The 26,423-nt window shown below is 35.8% G+C and overlaps 1 protein-coding gene across 22 annotated transcripts in view; it reads left to right on the top strand.

The window, feature by feature from the left end:
• Nucleotides 1-26,423, top strand: part of INSC (INSC spindle orientation adaptor protein) — a 332,365-nt gene that overhangs the window by 136,961 nt on the left and 168,981 nt on the right. For 20 of the 22 annotated variants that reach the window (XM_080595847.1, XM_080595865.1, XM_080595846.1 and 17 more), the window contains one exon: nt 1,173-1,904. In XM_080595847.1, the coding sequence (XP_080451973.1) occupies nt 1,173-1,301 (129 nt within the window). In that variant the 3' untranslated portion in view covers nt 1,302-1,904. Of the gene's footprint in view, nt 1-1,172; nt 4,511-7,397; nt 7,514-8,711; nt 8,839-11,277; nt 17,583-21,295; nt 21,329-25,807; nt 25,964-26,423 lie in introns of those variants that run through there. The other 2 variants (XM_080595845.1, XM_080595856.1) reach the window with 2 other exon arrangements.

A 26,423-nucleotide genomic window follows, 5' to 3' on the forward strand; every position in this document is an offset into this window, starting at 1 on the left:
ATGATGAAGAGGGTTTGAAAGTGACCATAAGAAATACTATGGTTATTCTGCATGTGTGCTGAGAATACTGATTAATCTTCTATGGCTTGAGCAGAGGCCACAGAGTGATGGCAGCAAACAAAACTGACTTTTCTACTGCCCTGTCTCACTGAGTTAGTGCTGCACATTCCCTGAATTCATATCTATTGATTGAGACGTTACCTGCCTGTCCACCTCAGCACTTCTCCGGATAGTTTAGCAACTGCACAATGGCACTTTTCTGAATAATGTGGCAAAAATGTTGTACTCGAGACAAATATACTGCCTCAGGCTCACATATATCATCACTGAGGTCCAAATGCTTGTATCTTTTTGGTGTTTTTAGCTTAGTTGTTTACTTTTTGTGTACTTTGAAGCAGGTGATTAACTCTTCTGTTAATATAGCATTGATAAACAGTGCAAGGATAGCTGATCACAACTATCAGACCTTACTAGTTTGAAGACAGTTTTTATTCTTGAAGAAATCTAGCTTGCTTTTCAGTTGCATCTGTAGTGTCAGGTTGCTAGAAGGTATGTAGTTGTATATTTTATTCTGTTGAGAAAAACAAGTAATTTCTTAGAAAGGGAGAGGTTAAACACAACGGTATTATCAAAGTAATTTGTATTATGCAGTTTCATAATCCTAACAACTGGTAGTTTTACTTGTTTCCAAATGGATCCCAAATTCCTTCTTTATACTACACTTCTGTCTAAAAGATCTGTTTATAGGCATTGCATAAAAATCCACTGGCAGACACTTTCTGAGTCAGACAAAAATTAAGACAAAAGCTGAGAACAGAATTGAGATACAGAGGGAGTGACAGCCATGCAGCAAATCAGAGATACATTTACAATAGAAGTGCTCTAGCTGTTGCCCGTGTGTTCTTTCCTTTAATACCAAACGGTTCTTGCCGCTAATGTCTGAGAGTAATGTGCTTAGAAAGAGTTGTCATTTAATAGCTGATTTTGAGGGGAGGTTCATCTGACAGATGAAGACACTAGTGAGAGATCAGCTTGGCAAAAGTGTCCATAAACCTGAATTCTTTAGTTTTGAGTCCTGGATGTTATTTGGAGATTGTTACTATGAGTTCCTGCAATGAAGACTTTGTCGAAGCTTAACAGTATTCCCTTTTTTTTTTTTTTTTTTTTTATAGGCAGCCTTACGAAGACTGGCAGTTATGAGTCCTGATAGACTTGAAGATTCAGATTTTCAGCAGCTAGTTAAGCCCAGACTTGTGGATTCCTTCCTGTTATGCACAAATATGGAAGAGAGCTTTGTATAAATGTGAGCCAAAAACCTCAAAGCAAGCTATCCTTTGAAAAACAATAAAAATAATACACATACAATAAGATAATACATATTCAATTTTATTTAGTTTTAGTCCTATTGTTATTTATGACTTATTTATTTTAAAACTATGAACATGTGGTACATGCAAATTTATTTCAGTGGCTTGCAGAGGTAATTTTTTTCAAATTTTCTTGATGTACCAAGACATGTCAAGAGACTATCATTGCAATCTAACAAAATGTTGTTGTCATGTTTAGTAGAATTGAATTGAGATAACAAAGCCAAGAATTTGGTGCTCATTTTTTAAATGTTTCTAATAATGTTTTATTGCTGACATTTTTCTACAGTTAGTACATTTTGCAGTTTTTTGGAGAAATGTGTTAATTTGAGGCATTTGTTTTTAGAAGAAATATGATCCTTAACACTGCAAGTATATACTTTGAAATGAATGGGATGTTACAGTCTGAGTCCAGTTCTTAATTTTTGTGATCTTCTAATAGTATTATGAAAATATATAACTGATTATCTGGGGAGGAAAAAACAACATTTTTTTTTTCAAATATTGATTTGTAATGATGTTAGAGGACATTTTAAAGCTATATAATGATGTGCTGCATTATATAATACATAATTGCAGACAACTTTTATTTTATTTGCATGTACTGAAATTTCCTAAAGAAATTGAAAGAATTCTAGAAAAATCTTCAAGAAATCAAATGTATGTCATCAGTAAGAAAGTATCCACATAAGATTTAGGATCATTACACATCGATAATTTCCCTTCTTTTCCAAGTATTCCAAGAACTGGAATTGAGTATATCCAGATGTGTTTTCAATATTCAAGCTATTACTTTTATGTAATAATCTTGCATAAATATATTAAATAATCAGAATAGATAATTATAACTTGAATTTCAACTTTTTTTTTTTAACTAGTCTTACAATTCTAAAGCTGTGAAACAGGACTTTCAAGGGCTCTTGGAGGTGACAAAAGGAGATTTTACAAATAGATAACAAAATAAAGAATAGAGTTGATTTTAAAAATAAACAGTCCTCTTAAAATTTGGCTTTTTCTTTTAATCAAAAAACGATATACATTTAAAATTGGTCAACCATCAATATCTTGAGACTGTTTTCCACCTAGCTTCTCACAAAACACTCTGTAGATTATGAAAATATGTGTAACTTTTACTTGATGGCTCACAATTATTGCTCTGGATCATTTTATGATCAGGCAACTTTAAGGTACTAGGACATCTGCCAAAAAAGTAAGTACACTTCTTTACAGTACTTACTTTGTAGATACATTAAGCAACTTAATTCATTAATGTTTATTTAGTATTACATGGTGTTTAGATGAAAGGCACCAGGAAATTGCTAAACTGTGATTGCCTTCCAGATTTTCTTTGTCTGAGAAATCTGTCCTGCTTCAAGCAGTGATAAATGGTGGCTACTTTTTTTCTCCCCTTGAGTATATGGGTTAAGAAATCTGTCTTAACATTTCTTCCTAGTGATCTTTTCATTTAACTATGAACTTTATCTTAACTGAAGTTTTAAAAACATTAGAAAACACACAGTGACCTCTGTCATAAGCAACTACTCAAAGATAAGCATTGAATCAGATGTTTCACAGATGTGATTTCCTAGTAAGAGCAGAGATAATTCTGCTTTGTTTGCGTACTTTGAGACAGCTCCTTAAATGTATGAAATCGTAAAGATGTATTATACTGTACAGCGTTCAAAATATTACACAAGCAACCAACATTAACACTTTATTCACTAAGCAGAAATGCATGTATGAACCATGCATGCTTTAAATTGTAAAATCAACATTCTTGATGTAAACAAGTCAAAACTCATAAGAAATGAACTTAATAAGGTCCTGTTGTTTTCATGCTGATAATCCCTAACAGAATACAACACATCAAATTATGTTGCTGAATATGCTGGGCTGAACCTTATTCTGCTAGCTGCAACAAACACCAGAAACTATTTGTTTGTAGACAAGGTAGAGTTTATCCCATATTATCCCATAATAGGTGATGTTAAAATCTCATTAAAAAGAAAAAAATATATACTTTTGGGCATGTACATTCAGAAAAAGGCAGAGATAATATCATCAAGACAATGGAATTGCTTTATGAGCACTAAAATATAGTAAAATTAGGGGATCCAAATAACTATTTACTTGATACTATTTAGGAAAGCGGCAGTGGACTACAGATGTGTTATGCTGACACAAATGGAACTGTCTCTCTTGTGGAAAGGGAGCATAGGGTGAATCGGTCTGTTGGATAGCTGTTGCTCATAGATCAAAAACATACATAAAACCATGGAAATTTTAGCACACCCAAGGCAAAAAGACTAATTCCTTGTCCTTTAGAAGTGCAGCTAAGCCATGAGATGGTAGCAAGATTAAAAATATATATATATACACACACACTTGTATGTATATTTATATAATATATATGTATGTTTATCCCCTAGTCCCCATTTTTTTAGTAGAGGGATTGTTATAAAAGTGTTGTTTATATATTTATTCATATGCATAAAAATAATTTTAGAGTACAATCAAGTGTAGCAGAAAAGTATAATGTGGCTGCAATTGGAAATCATAATACTATTTTTCAGTAAATTTGTCTCTTAGTAATTTCAAAGTCTTTAAAAACAGAAAAACAAAATGAATGCACTAGGCATCGGCACATTATCAATTCTCATGCTAATCTATCCTGCAGTCTGAAAAGAGGGTCTAAAAGCTCTGCAGCAACCTGGTTATTGTTCTTGTGACACCTGGCTTTTGCTGATGTTAATAGTGAATATAGTAGCACTGTTCTTGATTGTGTCCTTTCTCCAACAAATACTTGCTCCACTGAAAGTTGAATTAGAAATTAATGAAAAGAAATAGTCGCAGATATTTTATAACAGCTTATTTTATTTTTTTTCCTAAGATAAAGTGCTACAACAAAAAAGTGTGATTTTTTTTTCAGCATTAGTGTGTCATACAATGTAGTGTCCATACATGTAAAGTAAATTAAAGTAGCTGTTAAGAAAATGCCATTATGACCCATAACATTTTAAAGCCATTTTAAACAGGTCAAATATTCAGTGAGCAGGCCAGTAGCAGTGAAGGAGTCTAATTTGCTCTCAGACACAAAGATGTGAATCCAGATTAATTGATTTGACTACAGATACTCTTAACCTGTAAGTACGTAGCCCATATTGTGTGTTTATATGTGTTCATATTATGAATATGGCTGTTTACAGAAGCAAGATACATTTAAATGGATCTCGTATTTTTAGCAGAAAAATACGTATTGAAAGAGCTTGTTCAGACCTGCTATCACTTAAGTGTCATTGAAACCATCTTTGCTAGGCATGAATTTTTCACTTAAAGTTACGCACTTTATTTTTATATATGATAAGTTTTGTGAGAAAATACTCATCCCTCTTCATTTCCCCTTCATTCATTAGGAATTTAAATGTCATTAGAAAACAAATATTATTTTATTACTGCTGGTTGAATTCTGAATCAATAGTGATTGCTTTGAAAGTGACCTTTCAATTTTTAAATTAAAAATAGAATGGTTTAAGGCAGAATAATCATGTTTAACATCAGTGTAGTATGAAACAAAATATTTCACATCAAGATATTTGCTAAAGCATACACTGTGGATCAAAATTAGGACCAATATACTAATTACTATGTAGTTTGTAGAGTAAGGTAGAGGGTGTCTGTAACATCTATATGTATAGGTCAGTATCTGTGGACTCGTTAACCTATAGAGAGTGCATGTAAATTAAATATTAGCTTAGTCATTCTGGAAACTGAATGTTATGCTTGTCAGAAATGTTGTAATTTCATTTAAATTGTTCTGCAAGTTTTACATTTTATATTTTTTTTAGAAATGTTAGACAAACATGCAGTGAACTGCAGGATTCTTTGTAACTGATTTACATTCTAATGACTTTGGAAAATGTGTTCAAATTTTGGCTTTAGTTTGAACTGTTTACAGATTTATGCAGCCCAGGCATTTTATTCATAGAATAAATTTTTTCTCATGTTTTGTGTGTTTAGTACATGAATCATTTATGTGGGATGTTATTTGTCTGACCTGTTCTGTTTATAATATTTTTATCTACAAGGGACAAGATAATGTCTTGGTAAATTGGATGACTTACCTACATGTAGAGTGAATTTGTTCATCTGAGTTGGAAGTGCTTATCTGGTGGTGAAGTGGGTGAATAGTTTCAGTCCTTGACAGATAAAGAACCAGGAACAAAAATAACATGTCATGTATTTTAGAAATGCATGCTTTGCAGAAATCCTTCAGTCTACTTTCTAGCTTCCTCTTGGGCCTAAGTCTCTCTTTTATATAGCTGTGACAAACTTCTGCTGCATGGGAGTGTTATTTGTATTAATTGCTAGTTATCATAATAGAAGAGTTAAATTCCAGTTTCCGGTCCTGTTAATTATTTGTTGAGATTATTTTATTTTATTTTATTTTTTGAGAAACTAAGTAATAAAAATAGCTTCTTAAATAAACATATTATTGATCACTTGCAACCAAAAGGTATGCTTATTTTTCACACAAGGGGAAGAACTGGGATATTCTCCAGAAAACTTGGGAGAAAACATGTATAATAACCTACTTCTAGGTATTGGTACTCTTACAAGCAGACTTTGTAACTAAGAGTTTATGAACTGCTCTGTCCCATGCTAAACAATCACTGAATCAAAGTAAAAAGGGGAAACCAATAGAAGAAATACAGACACAAAACACTGGCAATTTTTTTTGTTTTGTTTTGTTTTTTAATCTCAACAGCCAATGAGTGACTTTTAGTTTTAATATTTCTAGTGAGCTTAGAGCCCAAGGGTACCTATGGAATAATAGTGCAAAAACAAATGTCATGGACCTAATACTGCTAATTTGCTTTAGAGAGAAATTAAAATGGATCTAAAAGCTTAAAAGGGGTGGTGATATGTCTAATGCAGTACCTTTTCTATTACCATTGCGAACACCTGAGTCACTAATGTCTAACTGAAAGGTATACTGCTTGTACCCTTCTCCTCAAGCTTTCTAGATATTACCACTTTTTAACTAGCTTTCGTCAATGTCCTCTATAGCCTTTAGAATGTCAACTGACAATGCGCATACCTTCAAAGTAACTTATTAATTTCCAGTGTACAGGACAGTTCACTCAAATTTTTAGTCACATCACGTACAAATCTTTTTAGTAGTTTTGGAAGGATATACCTAACAAGATATGTCCATTATGTATGCTCTTTAGGTTAGGGAAAGTTTGTAATAAATCAGGAAGAGACATCTAAAAAGATCCAAGAACTGCCATGTGCATTTTCACCTGCATTATAATGGAATGGGTCAAATCAACTAGGGAAGTCTTCTTTGAAGCTATATGTCAGTGTGCCAGAGCTAACCTCCAGGTTTCAATGTTTTTGCTAGAATTAGAACACTAGAGTTGTAGTGCATAAATACACATAAATACCATCTCACAATAAGAATAAAATTTGTAAAAATCAAAACAAAAATCCTTGGAAGGTTCTGTGGTAAACATGAAAGTTTAAGAAGTATGCTTTGCATGGTAAGCAGTGTACTTGTTCACACAGGCTTCCACTTCCAAAGCAAGATGAAATGCCCTTTGTAATGGCTCTTTGCTTTTGTATTGCTTAATTGTTAAAAAGGCCATAATTTTATTCGGAGTAGCAGTAATACGAATCAGTGTTTTCAAACGTTCACCCTATCTTTAGAGATGGGTAAACAGGAAAATTACTAGGTACCCTGAAGCACAGCTGATCATGTCCAGGATTGTCTTGTCCTTGAAAGTACACAAACTTTGTGAAATGACATAGACTAATTAACGGTTTAGAAAATCTGGAGTAGAAGTCGTGTTCTTTACTCTAGAGGGATTCTTATCTACTTTGAAGTTTAATTTTGTAAGTGTAGTCTAGGCCAGTCTACTTTCTGTAGACTACAGAAAGAAGTGGGCCATTCTTCCTCTTTGAGGATGAATGCCCAAGACAGAGTATACATAATGTCATTGGAGCTGCTTTTTTTTTTTTTTTTTCCAGTGGTTATGGAAAAAAAGTCCTGATGATTTTTTTAGAGGGGATGCCTGAGCAGCTCGACATCGAACTGTTAGTTCAGGTCCTGAGAGATGAATTCCAGATTCAGTCTGGTGATAAAAGTAAGACACTTTTTCAGCTGATATTCTGTGTGCTGTTTATGTAGGAAATACAATTGCCATCAAAACAGAAATTTTTGCAACATTAGACTCTCCCTTTGAAATTAGTGAGACTTTTTCTTCTTGTTTGATGTGTACCAGATGACTCCTCCTGTTTGTTGGTATTGTAAAACAAGGAATACCTGGACCAACTCATCAAGCTCAGACCATTATAATGTTATGTGTTACTTATTAGAGAGAAAAAAAAAAGCATTTAAAGAGAGGGAGAATGGAAGCAGGTCACAGGACACTAACTCAGAATAGTCTCCAAAGTGAGCTATCCTGGACAATATGTGAAATATTGTGGAGCTAATGCAAAACATTGCGTACACCAGGAAAGCTACCGCTCACCAGGAAAATAAATAAATAAATAAAATCAAAGCAAACAAACCCACTCTCAAACCCAGCATCCCTTATTTCCCCAAAAGTAATAAGCTGAGCTTCAAGAAGAAAAAATTCCTCTTACATTTCCAACTTTGATTTAGAGTAGTCTTGTACTGCTATTGTGCTATTGTCCTGTCTCCATCTGGAAAATTTGTCTGCTTTGGCTTCAAAGCAGTGTTAAAGATATCATGGTAATTACTACTATAGTAATAAATATTTTCCCTGAACTCAGAATGTTTAGCTCTAAAGATAGTATTAGATAATAAGAGATGAAAAAAAAAAAAAAAGAAAAAAGAAAATAGACGTTAAACAGATACAAAATTGAAGCTAGTAAGACTTCTAGAAATTTCTCTTTGGAAATGCATTCCTGCATAAAGACACATTAAAACAAGAGTGTGATTAAACAGCTTCTTAAGGAAGGAAAGAACTGAAAAATTGTGTGAAGATGTTCCTCTTCAAAGTCATAAAAAACTTTGTTATGGTTATAGGCAAATCTGATATTACTAGCTCTTAAAGGTCAAGAGAACTTCAGAAATGGTATATTCAGGAGTTTTGCACTTAGCTGTTTGAGATGATGAGGTGAGGCTTTTATAAATTAATACCACGAGAGTAATATAGGAACATTTTAAATGCAGTATCCATTAATGTGCCACTTCATAGGTGCTATCACTTCAGGCCAAGTGTAGGCCAGACTGACAGAATCTACTGGATATATCTGTAGCTGGACTGCTCTAAGTTTCTGTACTGCCTTTTTTTTTTTTTTTTTTTCCATGATTAGTGTCATAAGGAAACAGAGTATGGACAGTCAACAGCATTTCTATAGCTACAAAGAACTTTGTCAACATTTTTGTTCTGAATTTCTGCACTTGACCGGACAGCTACCAGCCTTGGACCACAGATTTACAGTAAGGGAGGACCTTCATTACAGGCAGAGGCTGGGACCTAACAGCATCACAGGTAACAGGCTGATTAGTGAAGTCTATTTCTAGGTAGTTCAGGCCATCCTATTGGAAGCCACAATGACATGCTATAAGCAACCCTTTCTTGAATTTAGAATATACTTTCCATCAACACTGCAGATGACATATGTGTGGTGCTTCACAACTGTTACTAATTTTCTCTGTGCCTTGCTACCTGATGTCAACATCAGATTAATGCTTGCCTTTAGAGTGAATCAGAGATGCGGGATTTGCTTGGATCAATACCGTGGAAAGCAACTGAAAGATAAAATCCAACGTCTGAACCCTAAGACTGGCATGTTTTACAATGTGTTTGCTGATACTGTCTCATTGCTCTGTTAGGTCTGTATCAAGGTGATCTCTTGACCTAACACCAAGAAGCTAAGAGATTGTGTTTTCTCATTTGCACGGTTATCACCATCTGTCGAATATTCCTCCTCAAATACTCAAATCCTGTCTATTTTTCCTTTTTGAAACATTTTACTCTAGCTACCAAAATGCTGGTCACTACACTCAAATGGAGTTTCTGGATTGTGCTGCCAAAGATCAGATGAATGTGCATAACTGTTTCTATTCTTCTTTTATGTCTCTTTCCTATGTAGTCTAAAAGTTACAGGGGTAGAGTGTTCATTTCCATCTTTTTGTATGATACTAGGTTCCCTAACACCTCTCATCTCATTTGAGGCCACTTAAAAATAATATATAGAAAATAAATATTAATAAATATACAAGCTTTAAGATATATCACTGTATTCTTCATGTTTGTGTCCCTGTGATATTTGTTATGTGTTGAAAATGTCTCAGTAGATTGTTATGCAGTTACTAATCTGACATGGTTTTAACTGAAATGGTTGCCTTTCATGTCCAAGCACATCTTCAGCTGCAGCATTCATGCAAAAAAGAGCCCAGTTCAAACATTTTTCCATAGATGTGTCTATTGGCAAGTTCATTCAAGAGCCACTTACATGTAACCATAGAATGGCCTAGGTTGAAAAGGACCTTAAAGATCATCTAGTTTCAACCCTCCTGCTCTGGGCAGCATACATTCACTGCTTCTCTTATCCTCTTGAAGTCCTGATTTCTTCACTGATCACCTTGTATAGTTTGCTGACTTTTAACACTCTGTATATCAATAAGAAAATGTCCTTGAATCAGAGGTATTTTTATGATTTTTATTCATTGTAAGTACATGTTTAAGGACTGGCTTGTTAAACATATAAAAGATCTTTCTTTGGTCAAATCTACCTATTAATTTCAGGTCCAGTTTCTACAGAAGTCCCACTAAAGCCTTCAGAGCAAAGCTCACATGCTGGTAGTGCAGCTTAGTCTTGTTGTCTGCTGGCATATCTGAAATAACGTAAATTAGAAATTTAGGATTTTCCAGGTAGTGTTCTTTATATGTCTAATGCCTTTCTAATTGGATTAGTTCTCTCTTACTTCATTACACCACCTAGAGCAGATTTTTTTTTGAAGAGTCAAAAATACACTGAACGTTTTCCACCTTATTAGTTTAGAACTTTATCTCATCTGTGTGTTCTTGCAGTTGTCAATGATTAATTTTGACTGATCTGTGAAGCGTTAAATGGACTGTATATTAATGATACATTAACTATGGTTTATCCTATTAAACATGAAAACAGAACATATGCACTGCAATCTTGGTGAGCAGAAGGAGGATATTAATGCACCATGAATTTCTTAATAATGGAGAGGAGAAAGAAGAGCTACTTTGAAAGGAAGGCAAAATGTTCCTGGTGAAGGAAGCAGAAGTCCCTTTACTAGGATCTTGGGGGTGTAGCAGCAAGAGAGTATTAGAATACCTGAAATATTGGGTATGGAATTGCCTAAATAAGAAAAACCCCTAATTTTATTTGGAGAATGGCACCTCCATTCTTTTATTTTAACTCCATTAATTTTGCTCCCAACCTCCAAAAGAGGGTTGGAAAAAAAAATGCTTGTTGCTGTTTTGTTTTGAAGGTTGTAAATTGAGGGGATGGGGGTGGGACTAATAGTTGAAATGGTTTCTGAAAATTTAATAATTAAAACATGTTTTTGGTGAAGAGCTTTTATTGACATCAGGATTTCAGACTTTTTAATTCTCATTTTTTAGGTAGAGCATCTTTCACTTAAGAAGTATGGATATACTTTTCATTAAAAAAAATCTTAAACAGGCAATGTTTATAATGAAGGTAGTTTGTAAAAATTTACCTATCTTATTATAGAAAATCTATTTTTGTTTTAGCCATATATTGTAATTAAAATAAACACAAATAGACACGAACTGCTATTTTAAAAAGCTATTCAAAATCAAAAATTTCTTTAGTTTGTAGAAAAGTCATGATACAAATCTGTTAAAAATTCTTTAACCATTACTTTGTTTTCTAGGGTCTTGCTGCATATGAATAAATACACCAGGTCATTCACTGGTGAGTGTCAATAGACAAACTATATATTTTGTTAAGATTCTGAGGCTACTTCTAATATATCTATTTCTAGATCTCGGCTGTGAACAACAGAATAAAATATGGCTGCTGAGAAATAGAAATTTTAGAAGTATGCAGTATGCAGTCAGTTACAAATTGTCCCAAGGTCCTGAAATGCCTCCTCACTGTCCAGTAATTTTCAGCAGTTCTAGGTACTGTTTGCCTCTGCACAAGATTTTACCAAACAGGGTCTCGTTTTTTGTTGTTGTTTTTTGTTTGTTTTGTGTTGTATTTTTTTCTTGTTTGTTTTGTTTTGTTTTTGTTTTCCCCCTTCCCAGGGCACCAGGACATTTCACAGAGATGGTGTGTTCCTATTTAGTCTGAATCCAGTCTCAATGGACAAAAGAAATTCTAGTTTTACTCAGAATACTTCTGTAGTCACAGCCAAGCGAACAGATGTCCCATGGCTATTTGCAGCAGTTTTTCAGTCCTTCCTTTCACACTGAAGGTCTGTTTCATGTAGGATGCCAAGAGCCAGGAAATGCCTGAAGTACATGCAAGAGCAAAGGTCTCACTGAAAGTGCTTTCTCCTGTTGAAGATCGAACCATGTTGTCTTCACTTGGAGATTGCTCCATGGTCCCTATTGCATTTGTGTGTCTGTTGCCTATATTCAGTATCCTGTGGACTTGTTTACTTTTTCCAAAAACTTCTTGAGAGGTGCCTTCTCTCCATTCTTATCAAGGCAGCTGAGAGCTGCAGCCCTGTGGATAATTCTGATTTTGTCTGCATACCTCTTTTTTTCTGCTTTGTGACTCTTGCCTGCTGAAGAGTTATCTTTCTGAACATTTGTTTGCTTATGACAAGCTCTTCTGAAAACTAGAAAACAGCAATTAAACTCACCACCTAACTAATACTTCTCTGTGGAGAGACAGCATTATTTTAATAACACTGAAGCACCTTACTGAATTCCTTAATATTGATAATAAACTGTTTTTCTTCAGGGACAGTTGCTCATATTCTCTTACAGTCATATGCTTTTAGTTAAGTTGATAAATTGCTTTTAATAATTCAAGTAAAATTCTTTTTCAATTTTAACCTAATTAAAAAAAAAAAAGGCAATTTTAAAAGCTTAACATGAAGGTTTGACAAAAAAAAAAGAAAAAAAAAGAAGCATTCAGAAGAATTTTGTAAAAGGGATCAATCTTCATATAGCAGCCAAAGGCTTTACCAGAGGTTGCAGTTTTTTTTCTTGAGAAGTACAATCTTGCTATTGTTCAGTTTCATGTTAGTTCTGGCTGCTATTCTACAAATCCCATTGACAATACAGTAATCTAGAGGCCCCTTTACAGCTGGGAGAGGAATTGAAATAATGTTTTAAATATTCTTAAACATTAACCCATTCAAGTGGCACAGTCATATGAATAAGGATATTTTAAAAAGCCTTAGTGATGTACTTAAATCTTATTGCACTGCCTAAAATATTTAAGAGCAAATTTTCCTTATACTTGAAATGTCTTTAGTCAGAGTTTGACTATTTTAATCTAGGCAAAACCTTAATAAGATATCTACAGACCTGCAAACGAACCTTCCTGAAGTCTTGGAAATATTGTTGAACTAATCAGAAATATATCATCATTATGTAGTGTTAGTCATCCAAATTCTCTTTAAAGTCTTCAAGATGAATGTGGTCAGAAAGCCAACTTCTCTGGGGGCCATATAGTCATATGAAAAAATTCACACAAAATATTTTCTGGGAATTTTTGAGGATTAACTTTGTCTTCTCATATTTTCTTAAAAATAAATGTAAAAACTGTCTCTACAGAAAATGAATGTTCTGAAGTTATCCAGAAAATGAGGTTTAGACTACAGAATCCTGTAGCAGGATAAGTTTTTTCATAGGGTGGTTTTCCATATGCTGATATATGTGTGTGTGTGTGTGTGTACATACATGCATATATACACACAAATAGAAATACATATTTACATTTGCATTTATGTTCTGTGGACATGAGTTCCTTTTAAAACAGCAAAGTAAGTGACTTTTTGTTTTATTCCATGATGCAGATAAAGTGATGAAAAGTTGTTCATTTTATAGAAAACAATGAAAGATGCTACATCTGTCAGATGCAAGGAGTGAAGGTCAGTATAAGCAAATGAATATTTGTTATGTTGTGTGGCATTAATCAAAGATCCAGATTTTAGCTGCTCTTGAGTTTAATTTGATACTTATTAAATAATTTATGATTACATGGAGGCTTAGAGTGCAAATGGAAAAGGAAAGTAGAAAGTATCTCAATCTGAGTGTAGCTGGCTAGAAGGAGCATGACCTCTTCTGTAAGGTAGGAGCTCTAGGACTCTCCTATCAAGAAAGGCTGAGAGAGCTGGGGATGTTCAGCCTGAAGAAGAAAAGGCTCTGGGAAGACTTCATTGCAGGTTTTCAATACTTAAAGAGGGCTTATAAAAAAAGATGGAGAGCAACTTCTTGCTCAGGCATACAGTGAATGCAGGAGGAATGATTTTAAACTAAAAGAGGGGAGATTAGATTAGAGGTTAGGAGGAAAGTCTTCACTCAGAGGGTGGTGAGGCCATGGAACAGGTTGCCCAGAGAAGCTGTGCAACCTGATCTAGTGGGTGGCGTCCCTGTCTATGGCAGGGGGGTTGGAACTGGATGGGATTTAAGGTCCCTTCCAACCCAAGCTCTTCTATATTTCTATGATTCTATGACTTGTGGGTCACTTGTTCCTAGTGTGTGTGGAGAAAAAATTAACCATGAAAGCCAGGCTAACTTAAACCTAATTGCATTTTCATGAGATAGGTGGATAACAAGTGAAAGTTAAAAAGAACCCAAGTTTTGAGGGAGGAGACACTTTAGGGGTTTATTTAAATTGGGAAATAAAAGCAAAAGAATGTTGCAGGGATTGGATGTGAGCACTATAGCTAGAAAACCCATCTTAGTCACAAGTGGGGCTATAATTATAATTACAGGGCTATAATTATAATTAATGTATTACTGGAAACTTTGATGTTTATAAAGCATCAAATCACTTGGAAAAAATTAATACAACACTAGACACTTTTGTATTAGTGACATCACTTTCTTTGCAATTGACAGCTAACTTGTATCTAGTTTGGTTTACAATAGTGGTATAAGTTCTATAAACTCATTAATTCACTGACACAGATTAGAATTTTTTTTTTTTTGTCAAAACACATAGATGTAACCCAAAGCAAAACGAGTCTCTCAGCTTTATTATCTCATGATATAGCGCAAACTAAGCTTTTAAAAATGTCTTTTAGATGTACATAAGGACTTGCTGGGGGAGAAGTGGTGACATCTACTGGAATTTTAAAACACTTCATCATGTTTCCAAGGCTGCTAGAAAGATGTATTTAGTTTAGGTCTAGAGTTGGATGAATAATGCAGAAACAGTTTCTACTGATATTTGTGCAAATGTGGAAGCAAATCTTCAGCCATCTTGGGGTTGCTTTTGGTGTCATTTCCTGCACACACTCATAGAGTTATTAAACTTTAATTGTATGACTGTTGGCAGAAAATAAATGTTAAGCTCACACAGGAATACTATGAAAAGTGAATTTGAAATGTGTCTTCTGTGAGACTATGCATCAAAAAGCTGATTCTGTGAGCCATGTTCATTAGACTGGAGGATGGAAACAATATCAAGTGATTTATGGGACCAGCTGCAATTGAACAGAAAGTTTGTGCTTGAAGTAGCGACCCCTCACTTTAAAAGAAATTTAAAAATTCAATGAGTTATTTTGAAAGAGGAAGGAATGTGTGAAGCAAATTGCAAACCGCTCACCACATTTCATGGAAAGAAGGAAGGAAACTCATCCATCATTAAATACATTCATTAAAAATTATTCACTCAGATCCATTTAAACCATGTTCTAACTTTAATCTCTTGATTTCTTGGGGCTTGATTGTGATGGGTACTGCATGTCCAATAAGACAGTGAAGGCTTTTCTTGCATCCCAATGTAGGTTACTTGGACCTTGGGACTGGGAGTGCAGGAGCAGCAGGGTTATACATCTGCTTCCTCTCTCCCCTCTCTGCAGAGGGGAGGAAAGGGAGGTGGGATTGCAGCAGATGAAGCAATCCCTCTAGGCACAAAAAATGCTGTCTGACTTGCTGGGATGGGCTGTAGAGGCTCAAGCACTTCCCAAAATTTTACTACTCTGAACCAGTAACAAATAATTCCCTCGGTGACAAGGAAGAATGTAGGCAATAAAATGGTCTTTGATATATGCCTTGAGGCATGTTTTCTGACATTATCTGTGTGCTGTAGCAATTTACCTATCTCTTCTTTTTCAGTCTATGCCTAATGGCACTGTTAAATCCTTAAAATCCACAGACCTTATCAACCTCCAAAGTTTATGGCCCAACTGTATGATGTGATTGCATCATACAATAAAAAATCTTAGAAAGTGAGGGGTAGAAGGTTTCCAACTCTCCTCAAACTAAAAGCCAAATTACCAATGTCCAAAGTATTTCCATTGGTTCACTCTCTTTTACCTGGCAGGCAACACACTTTGTGTTTAGTCTTTGCATATAATGCACAGGATTGTGTGATTTCTGGTGAGTAATATGGTTAAAGAATTGTTCTGATTCACGATTATCTACTGGGGTCAAACTCATCTTCATCTTGGACAAGACAATCATTGGTAGACCCTACAACACTTCGATATTTTTCTGCAATATTAAGAGTAATGAGCACAATAGGAAAATAGAGAATGATGCTCCTTGAAGTCCCATCATCATTTTTCCTTTTTTCTCTGAACCACTTCAAATACCACGTGTAGCTGGTTCACATTCTGATACCTGTTTTGTTTGTTTGTTTTGTTTTTGTTTTAACCCATATCTTTTTCAATAAAAATTATCTGATCTATTGGAAACTTTCTGTAAGGCTTTCCACCAAGCTGTCCTTATGGATTTTCTACTGTTCAGGAGATTTATAGTTATGGTATAACAAAAGGAAACTATCTGCTGTCATTCATCAAAATGCAAATCTGCCACCAGTTTTAATTCTGAGTCCGAGACATTGCAGATGTGTGAAGGTTTAATTTTGACTTTTGCACCTGTGAACACAGAACCTGTTGTAAGATCCTATTCCTGCAGCCTTCAGTTGAGTCCTCTAAAGAAAAGTAAGACTGCCAGCCACAAAAGTTTTTCTAGTAATCAGAGTTGTTTAATTTCAGCCCTGTGTTCTTATTATGATAGTGGCTAAAGGATTGTGATAGTCTAACTTACCTACCGAATTAGAACTGTTTGGCTGTCAGCATTACAGTGATAAACTTTGACATGACAGTTTTCTGACTTTATTAATAGTTGTAATCCTCCAAACTAGTTTTGTTAGTTCATCTTGACTTTCCTGCGTTGTCTGATTTGCTAGACTGACAGATTCCTATCAATCCATCAGTCTTTTTTAGCTGACCTTCCACTTACAAGCTTCTCTAGATTTATCATGACACAAATCACACATACTTTTTATTTAATTCAGGTTTCTTGAGTCTCTATGCATATCCATGTCCATTTCTAATAATTTTCATGGCTAAAAGTTAACCTTACTGCAGACTTTTGAAAACCCCATGAATACCTTTGTAAGAAATGCAGGGAGTTGCCTGTATAAAGGAGCTGACACACCATCTGGCAAAAGTTCACAGCATTTAATGCTGCGTCAATTTACACAAGCTGTAAATCTGCCTCAAGGCATTATAGCTACAATACTGTATGTTAAACTAATAAGACAAGAAATGATAGGGAGTGCAAATACTAAAATCTTCCCCAGACAATAGCTCAAGATAACCAATTAATAGTTACGGTAAATCTGTCTGAAATGTATTCCATATCATTTGTGGCAAGACTTGCTTTCAATCAGAGATTACAGAGAACATTTAAATTAGCAGTGAGAATTAGCCTGAATAACAAGCTAATTATTTATTATATTTGCATTTTTTAAGCTTATTACTATCACGGTCTGGTTAGATTTGGTGGCTCCTTTTCTACGCTTTCTGAATTGAAAGCCCAACTATAGAACACTTCTGAAAGTAACAATTGTGATTTTATAATGAACCACAAGAGGGGGGAGGATGAACATGAATGAAAGACCTTGATTTTAATGAACAATTGTTACATTTAGGAGAATGCAGTGTTAATGTTGAATTCAAGAATGTTGTCCAGGTGTTGTCTGTGAAACGAAGAGTTCGAATTAATGATGAGATGTTGCTCCTAAAATTCATCTTTTCAGGTCTGTCAATTTATTATTGAGTTTCATTTTAAACTGTGCACAAACCACACTTCCAAAGTTGCAAAATACCATGCTGAGCATACTCATCCCTTTCTTTATTGCCTTGATCAAACAAAACCAAATGCTAGTGAAATGACAAAAAAAATGAGATCTCTGTTGCCTGAATAATTAGTTTTAAAACTTTCTGACCTGCCTTTTTTTTTTTTTCCCCAATTATATAAAGGAGTTCTATGACTCAAATAATCAAGGAATTTCTCCTTGGTGCATAGGTAAGGGTTTGTCTCTATATGAAAACTAAATTACCTCACTGTTGTGATCTTGGACTGATGCAGAACTGGTGAAATTCCAAGAATGTTTTCAAGCTACTTTTAAAAAAAAGCTCATAGTCCCTTGCTACTCATGCGCAGAAGAAGCTGTAGTGCTGAAAAAGTTGGGGAATCCCAGGGAATGATGTTCTGGGGAGTTGGGAGCACAGCTCCTGGGAGAGCACAGCTAACTTTGGCAAGCAGTCAGTTTTCTAACTCAAAGACTCTGTAGGCTTGGTGGCAGTTCCTATAGCCAGCTGGAGGGCAAGGATGGAAAACAGATTTCAAGAAGCCAACCATTCCACTTTCTCCTATTTCAAAGTGGATACAAGGGAGACACAACTTTTCCCATTGTTACTCCTCTGTATCTCGTGTTCCATGTCCCTCCTGCCCTAGGTTGTCAGTCTCCTGGGAGAGGGAAAGGAGAGAAAAGGAGTCTTGCTTTCCCCCAGACTAAGAAAGAAGCAAAATAATTATAACAGTAATATGAGGACGGTATTGCAGCAGGTGGTTGCAGCATGGCAAAAAAAAAAATAGTAGCACAGGCAGAAAATCTTCCTAGTTTCTCTTTGCGAGTAACCCAGTAGACTCTAACTCTGAGAGAATACCATGTAATGTTATTAGGCAAAATTATAATGCCCTCAATTTTATGCAAAGAAGTGGAATGGTACTGAAGGAGGCTTGCAGAAAGAAATTAAGATAGTTATACTAGAAGACAGAATGTTGATTACCAGCAGTGAGGTATCCAGATTTGACTAATGGCACAGTTATTGTATGCATAAGCCCTAATGGTGTTTAAGTGGTTGCTAGAATGAATGCAATTAATGTAATTTATTTGTCAGCATCCAAACACTATTATACTCAGAATAAGATGGGAGGTCCCTCGCCTAGCGTATAGCCCTAGGATTTTTTTTCTCTTTCTTTTCACAAATAATCATTAATCTTCCAGCAGCCAAAACTAGTGACTTTTTTTTTTATTCCCCTCATTTTTAAAGGGTGTCATCCACATCAGCTCTGCTGATTTAAACTGAATTTTCCTTGCTTTACGTCGTGGATTTTGGAGGGATGCTTTGGGATGATCTAGTCTGGCTTGCTACTTGAAGGCAATAAGTGAGCTTGCATCTATCCTATAGCTCCCGAGTGAGTATACACTTTTAGTGAGAGACCCTCCCAGTTGGACTGGAAATCTTGAACTGACATAAAGTTCAAGAGTTAGCCATAAATTGATTGCCTTCTTAAATTGCTCTAGTGCTTAATAACTACTTATACTTAAAAAAAAAAAAAAAAAAAAAAAAAAAGAGTGTATCTCTAATGTGTTTTTCTTTTAACTGAAAGCTGAAGTTAATCTTCAGTTATGGGATCTTCTCGTGCTACATCAAAGAACTTTGTCTTAGCAGAGACTTTTCCTTTCTCTATGCAAGTGTGACAGGATCAAGACTTTTGAATTGCTCAGATAAAGCTTCTAGTATTTCTCATTGTATGACCATTGCTCTTGATTTTTATAACTTCCTCAATATTTAATTTTATTTATTTATTTATTTTTATTTTTTGGTTTAGAGACCTCACTAATGTGTATATGTGGACAAAACCACCTTAGTGCTCTTGTCTGATGTTTCTATGTAGTTCCTCTAGATTTGTAAAGGTAACTTGCACCTCTGCTTCTGAAAGGTATGGTTAGACATTGTCCAAAAACCTCACCTCAATGAAATCGGTTAAAAGCAGTGGTTACCTTTTTTTTTTTTTTTTTTTCTGTTAGATCAACTATTCGTGTTCAAATGAGTTTGGTTTACCAGGTGCTCCAGACCAAACTGTGTAAATGACCTTGCTTATTATTCCTTAGCACCCCACTACTTGAAATGATATGCAAACACTACTAGCTTTGGCATTGCGTTCCTAGCCAAATCAGCAGGAAAGCAAATTTGTTGTTCTTGAACAAATGAAAACTGATGAATGGTAGGGCTACCAGCAAAACTTTATTAATGTGTATATTCTTTCAAAGTACCCTAAATGTTAACAGACTAAGTTCCTGCTGCCCTCTGCACTGAGGACTGACATTGCAGGACTGTGCAGAGACACGTTTGGCTTTGTCTGGATTCAGATCAATTCCCTTACTGTGAAACCACCAACAAGAAAATTGTGTCTGGGTTGTATATCAAAGTGCAACAAAAACAGCAGCAGTCAAAACCATCACATTAATTGTTGTTCATTAATATTTTGTTCAAGATGGAGAAATCTTCCAAATTAAAGCACAAAAAAAACTTGGAACTGCTGTTTACAGTAGTAGATGTACTTTGTGAGGGGTTATGGATTTTTCAAGTGTTCATTATTTACATGCTAAATCATTTTTTACTGGAAGTCTCTACCTCCATACCCAACAATACAAGTTTTAAAAATCTCATAAGAGAGAAATCAGTGTAGTTCCAATGTAAACTGTGAAGTTATACAAATTTATGTGACTGCTATTTACTCTTCCTGATTTATATGACTGGCTTGAAGGCAGTGTCATATTTAGCGTACCTTAAAATAGCATAGAAATATTTCTCTTAAGATAGCAAATACAAATGGAAGGTGTTTTTTTGTTGTTGGTGGTGGTGGTTTTTTTGTTTGTTTGTTGTTGTTGTCAAGAGTTTAGTTAGCAAAATGTATGGAGCCTAATAGGGAAGTGCCCTGTAATAGAACTAATAAATAGTTAAAAGTAGAAGTCTTGTGAAAAAAATGAAAGACAGGAATTTGATTCAGAAAGTAGTAAATTTCTAATTGTTTTTATCGATCAGTTGTGTTGCAAAAATGTGTCCTAGTGCCTATATGCTTCTGAGTTCCTTGCTGCATCTCAAAATCTTTCAGTTGCTTCCTGTTGCTATCTTCATTTTAGGGAAACTTGTGAGAGGCTCAATACAGTGGTTGAGTTCTACTGTGTATTATTTCCTGTGCATGCAATCTATACAATGACAAACATAGGGTGCTTGAGTTTTTATTACCAATAATCACAACTAGAAAACCACAAATGGGCTTTTCATTTTTCCCTTGCAAGAGCTATAAAACCTGAGGTAAACTCTCCTGCCAAATTGCTTTTATGGGAACCTCGCTTTCCTGTTCACTAGTTTTACTCCAATTAATTAAAAGCAGTGCTCATGCCCTTAGCTGTGGTTTCCAAAGTATTGACAGAATAGCTCATGCCCCATCCAAAGTCGTGAGTGACATCAAAACAGAGGTCCTTGGTGGATTCATACCCCAGGGCTTCTGCACCTGGGGATTTGAGCTATGGCATTTTGTAAAGTTCCCTTCTCCACAAGAGCTATGGCCTTTACAATGCCAAAGAGAGCAGGCCGTATAGAATTTAATACAGGGGTACAAGGATGAAGATGAGCTTACTCATTCCTTATTCATTTGTTTGCTTGTTTCAAATAGGAACAATTGTTTTGATGCCTCTATAAAGACAAGGTAAGGTGATTTTTTAAATCTTTTTCTAATATTTTTATTATTTTCATAATTTTCCTGTCTGCAAAAGGTCTTTAAGCGTTCTGCAATCTCCTTGCTTTCCAATTAAGTTTTCTGGGCTTTCTAATGTGGTCCTCTGAGTGCTGGAAAGTACCAGAAACAAGAATGCATTTAATACCTGGTCTGGTGTCTTGGCAGCTAAGCTTAGCACTCCAGTGTGGGGAGTAGCAGGTTCAAGACCAACCCCAGGAGTCTTACTACTTGGACTGGCAGAGGGCTAGTGTAATGCACAGACAGTGAGCTCATTCTGCAGGTGGAGTGTTCAGCTGCATTGATCTTATGGCAAACCCAGCCTGCTAGGGTTTTGGAGAAACATTGGCTCTGATCTAAAAGGAAATTGTGCTGCCTTTCCCTGCCTTTCCACTAGTTTAGCTTGCAAGCTCTAATAACATTAAAACATAGTTTAAACAAGAAGGCTGACACAGCTACACAGACACAATAATTTCCTAGAAATACTAAATACAATAAGCAAAAATCTCTAATCTCTCATTAGGTAACTGTATTTTCATGGGGTCAGCCAGCCTCCCTGGCTAGGTTGAGGTCAATTCTAAAATATGTGTATTATATACATTAGGCATCTGTTAACGAAGCATAAATTTCATCAGCAATCTGGGTGCCAAAATCAACTCATTTGGGTACACGGTTTGCATCTACAATGGTATCTTATTGATCTGCTGTATAGCTGAAAGAGCAAGGTCCCGTAGATGCAATGAATGGTGTATAATAAGGAAAAAAAGCAACACCACGAACATCTTCAAGAAGCTCTTGAATAAAGCCTCTACATTTTTGCGAGATGAAATTCAGAATTCAGAGGGTTGTAGGATTATAGTAAATAAAGGATAAGAAAGATTATGTTACCAGAGCCAAGAATATCTGGTCAGTGCTAGTAATGATTTCCCTATGAGAAAATATTGCATAGTAGTAGATAAATACGAAGCACAACCTCCATTTCAGAGCACCTTTCCTTGGCTAAAGGGAATTAAGTGGGGCTTCGTTTTAAAAATTCACCACTACTTTGCTCAGATACATCACAGGGGCCCCAGCAGAGCAGTGGTAAGATGCTACCCTGTTAGCAGTTAAGTAACAAACCCTTGAGCTTCTTACTTCTCCTGTCAGTCTAGGCTGTTAAACGTTGGATTTTCTTCCCAACAGGTCTAGAAATGAGAACAGGTTCAGTAACCCTAATGATAAACCTTATGATGTCATGGTATGACAACCCTCTTCCTCTCCAAAAACCATAAGCACAAATACTAGTCGTCTTTGGAAGTGAAGCAGGGTTATGTGTTCCTTCTCAACATGTAGGCTGTAATATTGCTTTGTTTTATTTAAGCACCGCAGGGTCTATGGACAGCAATAATTTGGGTCATTTTTTATTGCCTGTATAAGTGGTAGAAGTGTTTCAGATTAGTGGCCAATGTAAAAGAGAATACAAAATAAATTCTTCGAGTTCAGAATGGCCCCTATTCATTCATTAAGTTTCCATAGCTGAGCACAGGATTGGTGTGTGCTTTGGCAGTGAAAAATAACATTTTGGAAAGAGCAAACTTCATCAATAGTGCACTTTGGAGCAACACTAGAGGCTCCAAGTTATGTTAAGCCAACTGTAAGTTTTACAGAAGAAATATGTCTGTCTCTTTGAACAAATAATCGGAGGAATATATGTAGATCTATGTGAGCTGTTCTCTTAGTTTCAACTTGGTAATTTTCACGTGAAGTAAAGGTGAGATTATAGCAGGCAACGTCATGAGCAACTTATTGGGGAAAAAGAATATACCATACCAAGATGTTGAATCCTAATGAGAAGCGATGACCAACAAGTGTGTGAGGGGAAAAGAGGATCTCCTAACTCTTCAACCCTCTTCCTTTGCCAATTGAGGAGAGGATGGGTAAGTAAAGGCAAGTTAGTCCTTCTTAATCCTGTGTATCCAAACTTCACAGGACAAGGGACCAAATAAGTAGGAATATGGAGAAAGGGATAATATATATATCTGTTTTTGTGCATGAATAAGAGAAGGTAAATACAGACTTCTGTCTAATCCATATCACAATCTGACCCGAGATACTTATATTTTAAACCTCAGTTTTGTATTGCTTAATAAATAAACCATATAGTTGGTGGAAAAAAAAAAAAGATGAATAAAGGTGCAGCATATGCTACTTGTTAGCAAGACGTAAATTTTATGCTTCCTCTTCCTCAAAAAATATTTTTTTCTCCTTGCAATATAGCTAAGTCTTTCTGTCTTCTTAAACTATGAATAGAAAATCTGTCATGAAGAGGTAGATTTCAATGATCCTGTTAATTGAAATAATGAGATATATCTTGAGGTTGACTTTTAAAGTGTTATGTAGGCATGCAGTTACAGAACTCCATGTGGATTTTGTTCCCTACTTGAAAAAGACATCCTTTTCTTGCTCTCTCAGAAAACATTTAACATCTTGGTGATATCCACCTCTCCCATCGACAGACAGCACTAAATATCCATTTCCTTCAGACCTCCTTCAGTTGTGCCACCTGCTGTCATTAATCATGCCCTTTTGTTCACACAAAATTAGAAGGTACTATGATGAATGTGCCATGCAGTAGGGAAAATGTATACATGTATACCAAAGAGAGCTTAGCATTCTTTTGATGTCTTATATTTATATATGATGTAGTGCTAAGTATCCAGTGGCTAGCTACTTTATTGTGGTTTTGTACATTATGAGCTATTGTCAATTCTGTAAGCACGGAGTTTCTGTGTAATTCAAGTCCAAGTATTCTGAGTGTGAGTCTCTCCTGGACAACCAAGAGGGTTGACTGCAGAACAAAAAAGTTTAATAAGAGATGGTAGTCAATAATGGAGAACAAAGTTTTCGTAAAGCATAACTGGTAGATGAATAGGTTGCGTGGTTCATCTATAAAATAGGACATTTTTGAGATGGAAAGATATGTATCAGAAAAAAATATATTAAGACATGACCCTTAAAAGCAGTTTGCATTCATATAAAGTGATTGTTCTTCATAAGTGGAAATGAAAAATGCCATGTCTTCTATATGTGTGTCCATACCTTGCTGTAAAACGTAGTAGTGAGACCCACAAAGTCTTTCCATTGACTTCAGTGGGCTTTGGGACAGACCAGTAATTGCCCCATTGCAATGAAGTTACAAGGTACCTTCAGAGAGGCTCATTGTTTCCATTCCGCTTTGGATAACAGTCTACACAGTTAAGAGGCTTTTTATGTGTACTGGTTGAAAAGAAGCAGATCCTGATTGCCTCTGCAAAAGAAAGCAGTGAGTGAGACACCTTAGCATTTTAATACTATTAGCTTCCAGGTTAAACAGGCCTGATTCTCTTTTTTGAAAATCTCTGTACTGTTGAAATTATGCAAACACTATCATGAATTTCTTGGGGGGGGGGGTGGGGGGGTGGGAATCAATGACATATTTCCCTCTTTATCCATCTAGCTCTGAGGAATGTAATGCTTCTGAATATGCTGGCTTTTGTAAAAGATGTAAAACAGTCTGTGATCATTTTGTGGTCATTAAGGATTTTTTTTTTTTTTTGTGAATAGAGGTGTTAGTGAAGGTGTTCTGGCCTAATTCCAGACGTGGTAATTGGATTTTTTTTTTATACCTACACACATTCCTTCAGCAGTTTCATTTGGCTATGTATGTTGGGCTCAATTCAATGTTGCCCCATTGGCCCCCTTTATGCCAGTTAGACTGATGTGAACAGGCACTAACACAACTGTAAACCCTTCTTTCCCACCCATACAGCCCTTTGTTCCAAGCACATCATTAATGCTTGAGACAGCTGCGCCAGATGTGCTTTCAGTGGTATATCTGTACCACCTCTCCAGCAGTAGATGGCAGGGGGACATTTCTAGATGGGAGTATTCAGTAGGGACCCAAAAAGTGGATGAATCAGATATTACAGAAGGACTAGAAGCTGGAGGCTAGATCTTTCTTCTAACAATGATTTTCGGCCCTGTAGTGGCACACGGGAGCACGGTCGAGTCAGCTTGTGGCAGGAGGTGTAACCTGCTTTGTGGTGCACAGTTGAATTTTTAGTGATGGATGGTATCAGCAACAGATAGGGATAATTCTCTTTGTGTAACCTGGTAAAATGCCTCCAAATTTCCACAGAGAGAGAGGGGATGAGTATACTGGAGACAGAATTACAATATTGGATGGGAGAAAGGAAAAAACACGTGAGGCTAGGAAAAGGAGATGAATCAAAATGATACATCCTTTGCTCTGACAGATATGAGGACATAATAGAAAACAAGGTTACTATCTTTGTGCTGTTGTGTCTAACTGAAACCACAAAGGATGATGAAAGGTTAGATACAGTGCAAAAGTCTAATTTTTCATCTAGATTTTGAATAGTTTACAACGTTGTATCTGCTACCAATTTTAGCTTGTCACCCTTTGTTATACAGGGGCTCTTCAGCCAGGCATGAGATACCCTACAATGCATGAACAGCCTGAGGATGGCTGAAGCTTGAAGAACTACTAGACATCTGCTTTTTTTTTTTTTTTTGGTTTCTCCACAGAGATTAGCAGGAGTTAATACGAGGCCAAGTAACCAACATCAGGTATTTGCTCACAGCCATTCCTTGTCTTATGTAACTCCAGACATGCCACAGTTTTAAATCCAAGGATAAACCCGTACCTCTACAGCAGAACAAAGATAAAACAAGTCCTTTCCCTCATCGAAAAGAGATTAGGGAACACTGTGTTTAACTGGTCTGGAACTTCCCCCACTTGTCCCCAGAGGTTTTTTTGTCTGTTTGTTTGTTTTTAATTAAGGGTGACCAAGGCTCCCAAATTAGTGCATGGCCCAAAATCCAGCATTAAAAGTCTGCAAGGAACTGCGTAACGTCACCTCAGGTGAGAGACAGATTTTCTGTCCCTGGTCTGTGACCATCAGCAGAAATGGTGATCACTGATATGCGTTTTAGAGAGGACAAGTGTGTGGGATAGACAGAAGCACCATATTTAATACAGAATCACACAGAATCACAGAATTGTAGGGGTTGGAAGGGACCTCAAGAG

The sequence above is a fragment of the Anser brachyrhynchus genome (genome assembly GCF_964034855.1).
Source record: "Anser brachyrhynchus genome assembly, chromosome: 5".
Taxonomy (NCBI): domain Eukaryota; kingdom Metazoa; phylum Chordata; class Aves; order Anseriformes; family Anatidae; genus Anser; species Anser brachyrhynchus.